This window comes from Nelumbo nucifera, chromosome 2 (assembly GCF_055504915.1).
Source record: "Nelumbo nucifera cultivar China Antique chromosome 2, China Antique-T2T, whole genome shotgun sequence".
In the NCBI taxonomy this organism is placed as follows: Eukaryota; Viridiplantae; Streptophyta; class Magnoliopsida; order Proteales; family Nelumbonaceae; genus Nelumbo; species Nelumbo nucifera.
The window spans coordinates 38,072,647-38,085,703 of record NC_142650.1 but is presented as its reverse complement, the minus strand read 5'-3'; the positions used below and the strand labels follow the sequence as shown (position 1 = coordinate 38,085,703).

The following is a 13,057-nucleotide window of genomic DNA, read 5'->3' as shown; positions in this document are numbered from 1 at the left end:
TGTAGTTTCAAAGGCCAAGAGAGCATAAGCCATGGACTAGGTTTGAGTAACCCGCACACGGCGAGGTGAAGTCTGCAGGCCAGCATGGTGAAAGGGTACCCATGACACATCGCCAACAGTAGGAGTAGACCTATCACATCGTGTTCAGTAGCACCACTGAAAAGCTACCAAGAAGACGGTTGAGCCTTGAGGTAAAGATGATACATGGGGCAGACCTCCACGAAGCATACATGTCCAATTCTTTGAGGGCCCTTCTTTCACACTTTCAACTGCATAGCCATTGCGCGGTTTGAGTAACTTCAACATAGGGGGTGAAGTCCAGGCAAGCCGGTATGGTGAAATGGTTCCGTCCCCATAAATGGACACCAACATAGGCGAGACTTGGGTTGGCCAGGTGTGCCCAAGAACTGGCAGACCAGTGGATGGTGCGGGACTCAAACGCCCATTCACAAGAAGATCCACTATCGAGGATGACAATGGATTGAGTGGGGGAGCTTGTCACAGTCTGACACAGGCTTAGCCTTGCCTACGCTTGGCAGGCTTACGTTAAGGGACATCATCGTCATTTTTTCCTGTAAGATTTTTTGGAGAATTGATGCTATCTTCAGGCAGACCACCAAAAGCTTAACGTACTCTTTGAGGAGGGGTGGTCGACCTCCTCGGGTGCTTAACCTTGGCACTCCTAGACTATCATCCCTTGCGGGGCAGCCCTGGTTAATGGCTAGCATGGCTACCAGGGTTCCTCATGGGCGCACACATGCTCATGGGGATAGTGCATGGAGCGGCACTACGCTGCTGACACTCAAGGGAGGCTTGGCATGCGGGCCTGGCTCAAGCATGACCCTTCTCCATGCCAGCCCCTTGCCTAAGCTGATTGAGCTATCTTGTTGCCCATAGCGCACGGGTGTGTTTCGACCCAGCAGTTGCCTATATCATGGCACATTGGTGCCTACATCATTGGCATACAGGAGACCCATCACATCGGTGCCCAGTCACCTCTCATCGGTGCTCAGTCACCTTACATCATGGCCTTCCCTCTTTTGCACGTAAGCGGTGCCGCCCATGGACCGGCCAAAGCCAGCCGAGTGCCCCAGCCGTGCGACTTGAGGTCATGATCCAATGCTACTAACCTTGGTGGAGCCATCTCATTGGGCAACTCCTAGCCTCCAAGCACACATAAGGCTTGTCCTGGCCTACCTTGGCTTGGACGCCACATGGGTTTCTTCCGCTATAGAACTACCCCTGTGACATAAGGGCAATACAATCAGGATCAACCTTTATGAGCCTCACCCAAGATAGGTCCAATCACCATGGGGTTACAATTCCAAAACAACCCATTGAAGGGTTTCTTTGCCCAACCTAGCCCTCATCAATGTAGTCCAACCAAACTAGGGATAATTTAACCAAGCCTAAGTCCCTATGCTAGGGGTAATAATTGCCTTACCAGTCCAAAATCAAACACCTTGATCCTCTACTTTAACATAAAGCAAATTTTGGATAACACTAGCCAAGTACAAAAGCCCTTTACAATATCAAGATCTAAGCTATACCATTAACCTAGGATCCAATCACCTAAGACATCAAGCAAATTAGGGCTGGCTCGTTGGTGTGTTAATTGGTTTGTTCCAGTGTTGATGCGGAATCGAATCCCACAACCAACACTTTGGGAAAGAGGAGGTCAAGGGGAAAGTTATTAATGGTGCTTGGCACTGAATACCAAACAAAAAAAAACACCTAAGACATCACCATCAAGGAATCTAGACCTAGTCCCAGATTATCCTCTATCCATTGGCACAACTAAATCTTTCCCTAGAACCAGCTTAACATCACCCAACATGCATCATATGTTTTCAAAGACAAAATCCAACCTAAACAATACCATTGATATTTGGGAAGGTTGTAGTTTTCCCATGCCACTAGTTTTATCATAGTTTTCCTAACAATTTATTAAACACTTGTACAAGTTTATTATTGCATTTAATCTTAGGCATATATAGGAAAAATTTCGCTAGATGTTACTCAATACAATCCGGTAAAGATTCAACTCCAACTTAATATAATATTATATATAAATTATATGCATATTTTATGAGTTTACTAAAATACCCTATAGTTATATTTGATATTTATTATTTAATAAATTATTATATGTAGTAATGTTAGGGAAAATGGGTAAATAAGATATAAGCTTATAAATATCTTGCTTTCCCATTCTTGATCAAAAGTTGAAAGCCTAATCAATGACAATGGAGAACCTGTGAGTTTGTGACAGTTGGGTGATTTCTTCATCTAATTCATTTCTTTGAAACATGCTTAATTAGATTGGAGAGAAATCAACTTTAATTAAGCTTGCTTTAAATCCCGTAACTAAGCATTGGCATTATCAACTCATCCAAGTTCTTTTTGCAATTTTGTGTATAAGCCTCTAATCGTGAATGAATCATTTGTATTGTGTTTAGTCTTTAACTTACAAAGAATTAAATGTTTAATTAATCTCTTGTTCTCTATGTCATTCTTAATTTGAGGATGGAGTGAATTATGCATCTCTGTAAATAAAATTGAAGGAAAAGGGGTGTGAAGCATAAAAAAGGATACTATATTACTACTCTATTTTCAAACTTGATGTTGAAGTTACTAGTGTCGTCTATTAAACTTATTCAAACAAACAGTCAACTTCAACAACTATATTTTGTTTTCTTTTCTTTTGTTTGTCTCTCATGTCTATGAGTGAAAATTTTCTCTTGGTTTTAGTTGGGTTCATTTTCAAGTTTTTTACGTTTTAATCCCTATTTGTGAAGCTTTTGTTTCTTGATGTCCATCTGTTACACTTTTCATTTCTTTTTATCATACGTTTTTCCCAAAAAGAAATGTAGAATCAACGGATTATATATTAAATAGTGATTTAACTAATGGGAAGTTTGAGCACATAATACCCAACATTATTTTGTCCTTGTTAATCAATTTAACTAATGACTCAGACCCATCTTGGTAAATGTTTAATAAGGTGGTAGTTAAGGCATATAAGGCTAATACGAAAAGGGTGAGTATGTGATATGAGACAAATCTTGATGCTCCAAAATAAAATCCAAATGAGAATGTCAATGACCTCATGAATGAACTTTGCCAATACCTCAAGCTTATTTTGGTAAATGATTACTTGATTGGCAATTTAGGAATTTAAGGAAAATGTGAGAATGTAACCAAAATGAAAGTAAAACTATTGTGTAGTTTGTTTATGATTTATTGTGAAACAACATTAAACATTTATGATAGTTGCCATGTGTTTGCATTCTTTGAATCAACCCCTCAATCTTATCTTGGTAAATTGTTACCAAGATGGATATCAGGGCATGTAAAGTCAATATTGGGAAAAGTGAGCACACAATAATAGACACCATTATGTTGTTATTCATGATACCATCAATATGCAATATGAAGGCCAAATTAAGGTATCATTTCTTTGTAAATCACTTTAATAAACAACTTAGACATATCTTAGTAATTTTTTACTAGATTGGCAATTATACTAAGTGATGCTAATATGAGAAGATTGAGCTAGAACTATTATGTCACTGTTTATGAGTTCATTACTATGCAACATTAAGGATAATCAAGGTTGTCATGTCCTTGCCAATGAATTTACCTAACATCTTAGACCCATCTTGTTAAATGTTTACTGGGATGGTAGTTAAGGAATATAATGCTAACAACAGAAGGTTGGGCATACAATAATTGACACTATTATGTGATATTAGATAAACATTAATGTTGCAACATGAACTTAACCAATACCTCGATATCATCTTGGTAAATGTTTGTCTAATTGGCAATTAGAGAATTCAATGTAAATGTAAATTTTTACTAGGTTAGCAATTGTTGTAGGTAATGCCAATATGAGAAGATTGAGCACATAATAATGAGACTATTATGTTATTGTTTATTAGATCATAACTAGGAAACATCACAGGCAATCAAAGTTCTCATGTCTTTCCTTGTTAATTTAACTAAAAACACAAACCCATATTGGTAAATGTTTACAAGGACGACAATTAAGGCATTTAAGGTTAATATGAGAAGTGTGGGCATACAATTACCAGTACTGCTATGTGAAACAAAAGTTAGTAGCATAATCCACCTTTATCACTATCCAAAAAACAAATTAACTACATCCAAAATATCAATGTATGTCCAAGTAGCCAATGTTAAAAATTGTTTCATAATAGAATTTATCTAATATGAAAGGTGGTGAAGAAGGATAATCTTGTAAGATCAATTGATAAGTGCTAACATACATGAATACATAGATTTGCATTCAACCCAGCCATTTATAGACCCTAATAGCTAGGATCAATAATGAGTAATGGCCTTAAAGGGACACACTTGTTCTATCCCTCATTTTCTTCTTCATATAGGCTGTGTTTGTTTGAGGTGTAAATGAGAACCGGGGTAAACTTTACATCTTGGTTCGATTTTACATGCATTTGGTAGAAGTATTAATATAACTCATAAATTGATGTAAAAATCCATCTTGTCAGTATTTCCCTCGAAAATCAATAGAAAGTTTACATTGATAAAATTGATGTAAAACTCCATCCTCTTCTAAACTCGATGAAGCTTCTCTTCCAGCTTCTCATTGAAGAAATCATTTTGATCCCAATGAGAACATGAGTGTCCACTCATTAATAATCCAACATCTAATCTCCTTCTCCCCCGATACTCTCTCTCTCTCTCACCCCTCCCTCCCTTTTTACCTCTTTGATCAATCTCCATTTCTTACTACTGCAACAAACTAGAAAATTGAGTCTGATTGAAGAGGAGAGGATGCTGGAGTCTAATTGGTGATTCGAACATTGCAGCCATAGGAGTGTGCGCAATTTCCATCCAACGGTCTCCTCTACCTTCTTCTCTTGTCTCTCCTGCAACGGTCTCATCTCTTCCATGATCTGATTCACGATGGCCCACCTTGCATCTACCTTCTCTACTTCAAGATGCTAAATGCGGGGGTTTTATTGAGTTTACACCTCTTTCTAATAACAACGAGTTGGTGGTGACTATGAGAACCTCAAAATACCTTCTCTTACCTTCTCTGAATCTCTAAAGCCCTCTTTGAATTTTTCTATCACAAGAGCTTGTTTTGGAGTTGGGTTTCTTGTGGTTTGGGTAGGGACTATGAGAACCCAATTGGCTTTTATTTTGATTTTGAGAGGTTTAATGGGGGATTTGGGTTTGGAGGTTGAACCCATTTAGGTTTTGGAGTTGTTTCTACAATGGCAGAGATAGATGATAATGGTGACTGGAAAAGTCTTACGGCAAGTCCTAGAGGATTGTTACAAACTTTCATTTCTGATGGGTTTGCTTCCAGGTTGTCTTTGAATGGGGCAAATGCTGCTTCAACAAGTGTTGATGGTGAGCCTGTGAGCTCAAAGAGGAAAGCTAAGGATGTAGGGGGTTGCAGGTGGAAGTATTGGGTCAGGCATTAATGCTCCCGGTTTAGGTTTATCAGCCCTTTGTCTCCACCGGGCATTTGTTCATTGTATTCTTCATTTTCTATTCCGACGACACAAGTGGACCTAGAGGTAGGGAGGGTTTCAGAGCAAAAAGTAGAGGAGTGGGAAACTTTTCACTTTTACACCGTGACAACCAAACACCATGAGCTTAAAATTCAAAAATACCCTATTCCAATTTCCATTGATCATTGAACCAGAACCTCTTTTTTCATTGGTGGAAAAGTGAATTTACACTTAAAACAAACACAACCATAAGAAATTTCTTGTACGTGAGCAAATTAAATAAATTTCAATGGTTGAAAACTAGGCTTGGTAACTAGGATTTTTGGTGGGTCCCAATGGGTTAAAATTGGTTTAGGGTATTAAGGGTTAGAGCTAGGATTAATGTCTAGTATTAAGCTAGGGAAATTTTGGATAGTTTGTTTATAGATTTGAAATGTTCAAGAGGAGATTGCTGACTAAAATTGGAGTTAGGTTAAACATTTACAAAATAGTATCTTAGTATGATCTAATATAGTGGTAGAAAACATCCCGTGCAAATATGAAAGTTATGCATAAAAGTTATAAGTGAAATCAAAATATCATGTTTAAGTGAATTTCTTTTCTTCCTTTTCTTGAAGGGTAGGTAGATTTTTGGTAGATTTGATAAAAAATGTGTAAATAAAATAAAATACAAAAAGTACATTCTATTTGGAGTGACTTCTTATTGACACTAAGCCAATTACTATGATAGGTCTACAAACAGAATCAAATTATGCTTGTATAATGCATGAAGAGGTCAACTTCAACTCCTTTTGTGAAATTTTACCAAGCTGAGTTTAATGAACTAATTTCAAGAAGAGAGTTAATAAGGTAATTTAAGCATTAGTGTCAAAATTTGATGGAAATCACATCACATTGGTCTTCCATGCCTTATCTCTAAAATTTATAAAATTCACATAGTTAAATATGGCAGGCCACCTTCCACACCCCATCCCAACATGTAAATAGTTAACTAAGCCAAGGTGTTTACGGGAAAAATAAATAAGCAAAACCAATAGGTCAAATTTATACTCATTTGGCTTTAAGTATTTACTACTAAGATTTGGCTTGAAGTTATATGCCATCTTAAGTTTTTGATGTATTGAACATCACTATACATTCTTTTCCTTTTATATTACTAAGATTTATTTCAAATTCAAATCCCCAAATAAAGTTTCTTTCCTATCAATTACTTGTTTTTCCCATATCTATGTCAAGTTCACATATGATATAATGCATCAATGTTTTTAGGGTTGACAATGCCTTCTACCTAGTCTCATAAATGCCTCATTTGTTACTAAACTGCAATTGCATGAAGTGTGAACAGTAGAAGTAAACAACATGTCACACAAATGTAAAGAATTAATATTTGAGAATGAAAAATAGCCAAATACAAGTAGTAGTTACGCTTTAAATACAATCACTTGATTGAACATATGGACATGTACGCTTACTTTATATCTTATTGGTATTACATCCTAATAGTTGTTGGTATATAACCATTTACTTGTATATTTTCTTTTCTCTTTATGTAATTGTTAGAGAAACATAAAGTAACAGACTTTGTCTTTCAAATTTGATTTTGTGAATACCCTATTTTTTCTAGTGTAAACTTTGTATCAATATTTTTTATATAATTTCTATAGTTTATTTATACCCTTGGTCTATTGTAAATTACAACTTAAAGTTTGTTTTTTTTTTCAGAAGAGTTTTTATGTTATACTCAACATCTAACTGTTATTTCTAGTTAATGTAACCTCTTATTGAAGATTCTTTACTATATTCAAATAGTCCCTCTTTAAAACACTAAACAAAATCCTAATTTCTAAAAGAAACCAACCCTCTAGGTGTCCTCCCCCAAAATAAATCTCTAAAGAATTGCCAAGTTACATGTGAACCCCATTAAACCATTGAAAATAAAAAATTTGGGCTGGACTTGAAGTTGCCACTATGAACTCCATAAGTGATCCATACAAGTTTCTCATCTTCCATGTGGTTTGATTAGGTGAAACCAGATATATTACCCCCTATTATATTTTTTAGATGAGGAGGGCAATGCATTCCATTAATTTAAGATTCATTTTGTTCCAATAAGTGCTTAAAGGTAATAATTGAAAACATAATTCAAACAAAGCATTTTACCAATTATTTTAGGATGACTATAAATTTTCTTTTCCATTGCATTCCATCAAGAGTATTAAACTTTGAGCCAACAAAATTTTTTATCACCACTTGAACCTTGGCCCTCCCCTCACCCCTCTTCCAAGATACATTAAAATCTTCAACTCACATTTAGTCAATGCATATGAGTTTAGCATGTGATCTTTTATTAACACATTATCCAAGAATATGAAATGCTTTTTTCTTTAATATTGTAAAATATAATTATATTGCTTTTTGTGTATATTTTTTCCTTGTATTTTCTAAAACTTGTATTTCCATTTATTATATATTTTCTTTTTGATTGTTTTATAGTTTCTCTATTAACTTACAAGTTAACTATCAATCCAATTATCTACTCAACTTAGCATGTTACTTAGTAAGTTAGAATTTCTGAGTTTATAACACTAATTAATGTATAGATGTAACTTATGAGTTCACCTATCTTACCAAGGAATAGGCTAATGTGATACTAGTTCTAGGTACCTTCATTTATGTCATGCTCTGACAAAGACCCCTTAATGTATAGAAACATAGTTGATGCCCTATTTAAGGATTAAGCTTATGTTGAAAGAAAAACAATTATATGTAGTGAGTTTTCAATGGTTGTTCATAACATAATTTTATTATGAAGGTTTGTCTTGAAATATTATAAGCATGATCAGAAATATTAAAGATTTTCAAATGTCAGTGAGTAACATCTGTAGCAAATTAACCATTTTATATTTCACAATATAAAGACATTCACAAATCTAAAACATATATAAAACAACAAAAATTTTGAAATACTTGCAGAAATTAGGTGTCAATAGTTTAGGATTGCTCATGGTCTTGAATTTTCAGCAATGGAAGTAATATGTTCTTGTTTCTTTTTCATAAGAATGAAAGTAATGAATTTAGAAAAACTATACTTAAGTTGAACAAGAATGTAAAGAAATAAAAAAAAATAAATCCATATCTAATACACAATATCATAGTGGTAGAAAATTTGAAAGTGAAGCATGATATTAGATTCTCAAATGCTTTAGTCAAAGCCCTCCAAATCCCTTCTAATTCTTGATTAATAACTATGTATAAGCAAAACATGGAGAGAACTTACGAGCTTGGTGCCACTAGAAGAGAGAAATGGTTAAGCACTTAGACCGATTAGATAAAAAAATGAGAAGAAATTAAGAAAAATATGGACAAAATAGAGAAATCAAGGATTTTCATAATGAAGAAGAAGAAGAAGAAAGGACAAAACCAAAATAGTTTTATTTAAGAGATGTTATTTAAGTCTTTTTACACTTAGGCTGGTTCGCTTTCCGGGAAGTTATTTACCTATGTTCTTTTATTTCGCAAGTAAATAAGACAATGACCATTTTAGACATAAAAAGCCACTATTAAAAGGGGCAATTTTGATAACTTTCCCCCATGGGAAAATTACTTATCCACATAGGAGATGGGAGGAAAAATAAATTTTCCTTGGACCCCACACAAATCTAAAAAATGGGAACCAAAATCCATTAACCAACTTTCTCTCCTCTCAAAATCCAAAAAAAAAAAACAAGAATAGACCCTTAAGGGTATTTTGGGGTTGTGTAAAAGTAACTGAAAAAGATGACGTGGATAACCACCGGTATTCCATATCATCAATTAAAACATTTACCCTTACGTGGTTCGGGAATCTATCTATTAAATTATTTCTAATGATATTTGGGCTTTTGGTGTCTGATTAGAGGGTGACCCCTTGTACTTAGTATGGGGCCAATATTTTGATATTTTTAAATTTATGTTTTCTAAATTTTTAATAAATTTTGTTTGGCAGCCCTTTTCTATTTTGTAAGTTTAAAACATTATTTTATTTATTTTTTACGTATAAATTTGATACTTAATTTAAAAGATTTTTCAAAGAAACATAAATTTTTTTGACTAACAAAGAAAAAGCATATGAAAAGTAGTTATTCTTTCTAAAAGATGGGGTGTCATGTGATACGACTAGGCTAGGATTGTGTTAATAGTTCCACAAAATTTGTGTCAACGAAAACAGTTTTGGTCATATGGTGACAAGAACAAATGGTTTTGCCATGTGTCAAAATAGGAAGGAAGGCACCGTACTTCCTCCGAGATCATCTCTGCTAAGACTTTCTCCTTCCGTGACTAGTGGCGTAGTCTTTGTGTGCCTGTGACCTTAGAGCACTAATAACGAACTTAACTGGAGAAAGCGATCAGAACTATCCAAATCTCCTCTAAAATTTGTGATCAGAAAATCAAAATTGAAAAAACAAACAAGAAAGAACGGAAAGAATGCTAGGCTCAGACAGGCGAAAGGCATCGTTCGATACTATCCCTCTCCTGGACAATCGCTTCTCTACCTCTTCCTTTCGCACCTCCTCCTCCTCTACCTCTGCTAGATTGGAGACGGATGCCACCAATTACAGTTCTCGTTCTATCTTTCTTGGTGTTGACGTTGGTACGAGTAGCGCTCGTGCAGGTTCAATTCCTTCGTTCCCTCATTTTCTCTTCCAGTTTGATCATGTTAAATAGATGGATATTATTTGCTTTTGGTTTTTAATTGCAAATCTATTTGCTGTGATCATCTTGATGATTCGGTAATTTCTTTTTTTTATTGTTATATAAATGCGGATGTCATGATTCCTTTATTTTAAATAATTATTAAAATTTTAAAAATATTTATTAAATCACCCTATACATAATGATAATTACTGATTATCATTAATAAATACATACATACAGAAATAAACATTAACTGATTATTAATAACTTTTTGTGTTCATAATAACGTTTCTTAAAAATGATTATTAACATTAACAAACTATTATTAATTAATGTTTATTTGAAAACTAATACTATTCCATAATGATTGAATTTAATGACTGTTAATAGTTAACATCTAATGATTAGTTATTAATATTAATAACTAATGTTAATCATTAGTAATAATATATACTAACCATTAATATCAATTAATGTTAATGTGAATGTTGTAATATTAATGATACTAATGTTAACATTAATAACATAATGATAGCATTAGTTAACATATTATCATTATCATTAACGATAGTTATTAGTGTTATTATATTATTAGTATATTATTAATATTAATAATAATATTAATTAATGATAGTAATTAGTGATACTAATGATATAATAATTATAATCATTAATATTAATGTTAATAATAATATTATTATTAATAGTTATTATAATGTTAACATTAATAATCAGTCAATAATAAAATTATATCATTAGTAATGATTATAATCTAATAAATTATATTAATAATATATAGTAATGATATAATCATTATTGATCATTAATATATAGGTTGATAATGTGAATATTATTATCATTAATACCAATATTAATATTATTATTATTAACATTAATATCATTAATGACATTAATGATTTAACATTATCATTAATATCACTAATGGTTCATTAATAGTATTATACTATTAATAATAGTATCATTAATAGTACTATTATCATTAAAAATATTAATGAAATACTAGTACTATTAATAGTATTAATGATAGTATTAGTATTAATGATACTATTACTAATATTATCATTAATTAATACTATTACTATTATTAGTACTATCATTAATTGTAATAGTATTACTAATACTAATACTATTAATAGTAATATTATCATTAACGATAGTACTAATAATGATGCTAGTACTAATACTACTACTAATATTATCATCAATACTATCATTATTAATACTATTAATGTAATGGTACCATTATTAATTTGTATTAATGATACTCTCATTATTAGTTTTATTACTATTATAATATTATAATAGTATTATTATTTTACAATAATATAATAATATTATATTATATTATAGTAAATTTTGTTTAAAATTTACTATTTATTTGGAATATCTAATTTAAGTTTGTTATTTAATGATAGTATATTGATAGTATTAATATAATACTAATATTATATTGTTAGTAATGTTATCATTAATGATAGTAATGATATTATCATTATAATATTAATAATACTTATACTAATATTATGATAAAATTAATATTAATATAATACAAAAGCGAAAGCCCTATCTCCTCATTCGCCCGACATCCTTTTCTTAAGAAGAAAAGATCCGAGCCGATTTCAGTCGATTGGATACCTCTAGTCAATCTCTACCAACTCCTTTCAAAGCTAAGAATTCTATATCTTTATATATTGGCCTATTCGAGTAGGTTATTACATTCCAATTATATTAACCATTAATGATTAACTATAATATTATATTTATTAATATATTACTAATAAATATTAACATTATCATTACTAACAGTATCTATTATTAATAATGATTAATATTAAACATTACCCTGTACTGATAGATAACCATTATTAATTAATAATTATAATATTAATGCAATTTATTATTAATATCATAATGTTTAATACAATTATGGTTCTATAAAGGTAACCGTTATGTAATAATGATAACCCGGTCTAATGAAGACTAACAATAGTTATATATTAATGTTAATCATAACATTAATATTATTTGTTGTTGAAAAACTAATACTATTCCAAAATAGATTGTCAATTACCAATTAAATATTAAATAACAAACTTAAATTAGATATTGCAAATAAGTAGTAAATTTTAAACAAAAGTTACACCCTATACTTAATAAGGTGTGTTAAACAAACTTTATTTGTTCAAAACATAGCTTCTCAATAATTATTAGTATATGGATAATTTTCTTTTGTTATGATACGTAAAGGGTTAGTGATTACCTAAGATTGATAGAATGTAGATAACCACTTTTGCATTTTTTGCATTTTTTTAGGAATTGATTGAAAATGGTAGTAGTGGGTTGTGGCTTTAATAACTTCTCAGAAAATGCCATAGCCCACATGTCTAGCTTTTCAAAAAAATGAGAAGACCATGTGTTTGAATGGTGGGGAGTTGTAGCCTGATAGTAGTTTGTGCCTTTAGCAAGAATTTCTTAGAAATTGCCACATGTAGCTTTCTAGAAAAGAAGGCCACTTATCTAAATGGTGGTAATGGGCTGTGGGCATTAACAACAACTTCTCAAAAAAAAGCATTGCGCTAAATTTGAAAAAGCCTGTTTGAATGGTGGGGGTTGTAGTCTGAAATATATATATAACCATTGAGCCAAATGACCAAACCCACAAAGACCCAAATTCCTCTTTAATAAACTTATAGTTGGCAATTCATCAAACAACTACAATTCATCCACTTTCGGCCCAACTACCATTTTGATAAAGAGTTGTTTGATAATCCTTTCAACAACAAGCCCGATAGTATCATATGCATGGCATGCATTAGGACTTGCTCTTGGACAAAGAGGCTCACCAAAGATAA

The 13,057-nt window shown here is 32.3% G+C and overlaps 1 protein-coding gene across 3 annotated transcripts in view; it reads left to right on the top strand.

Annotated features, from left to right (window-relative positions):
• Positions 1 to 9,897: 9,897 nt before the first annotated feature.
• LOC104599109 (uncharacterized) overlaps positions 9,898 to 13,057 on the top strand; it is a 46,654-nt gene continuing 43,494 nt past the window's right edge. For all 3 annotated transcript variants that reach the window (XM_088899482.1, XM_088899481.1, XM_088899485.1), the window contains exon 1: positions 9,898 to 10,161. In XM_088899482.1, coding sequence (XP_088755608.1) covers positions 9,975 to 10,161 — 187 coding nt within the window. In that variant the 5' untranslated portion in view covers positions 9,898 to 9,974. The remainder of the gene's footprint in view (positions 10,162 to 13,057) is intronic.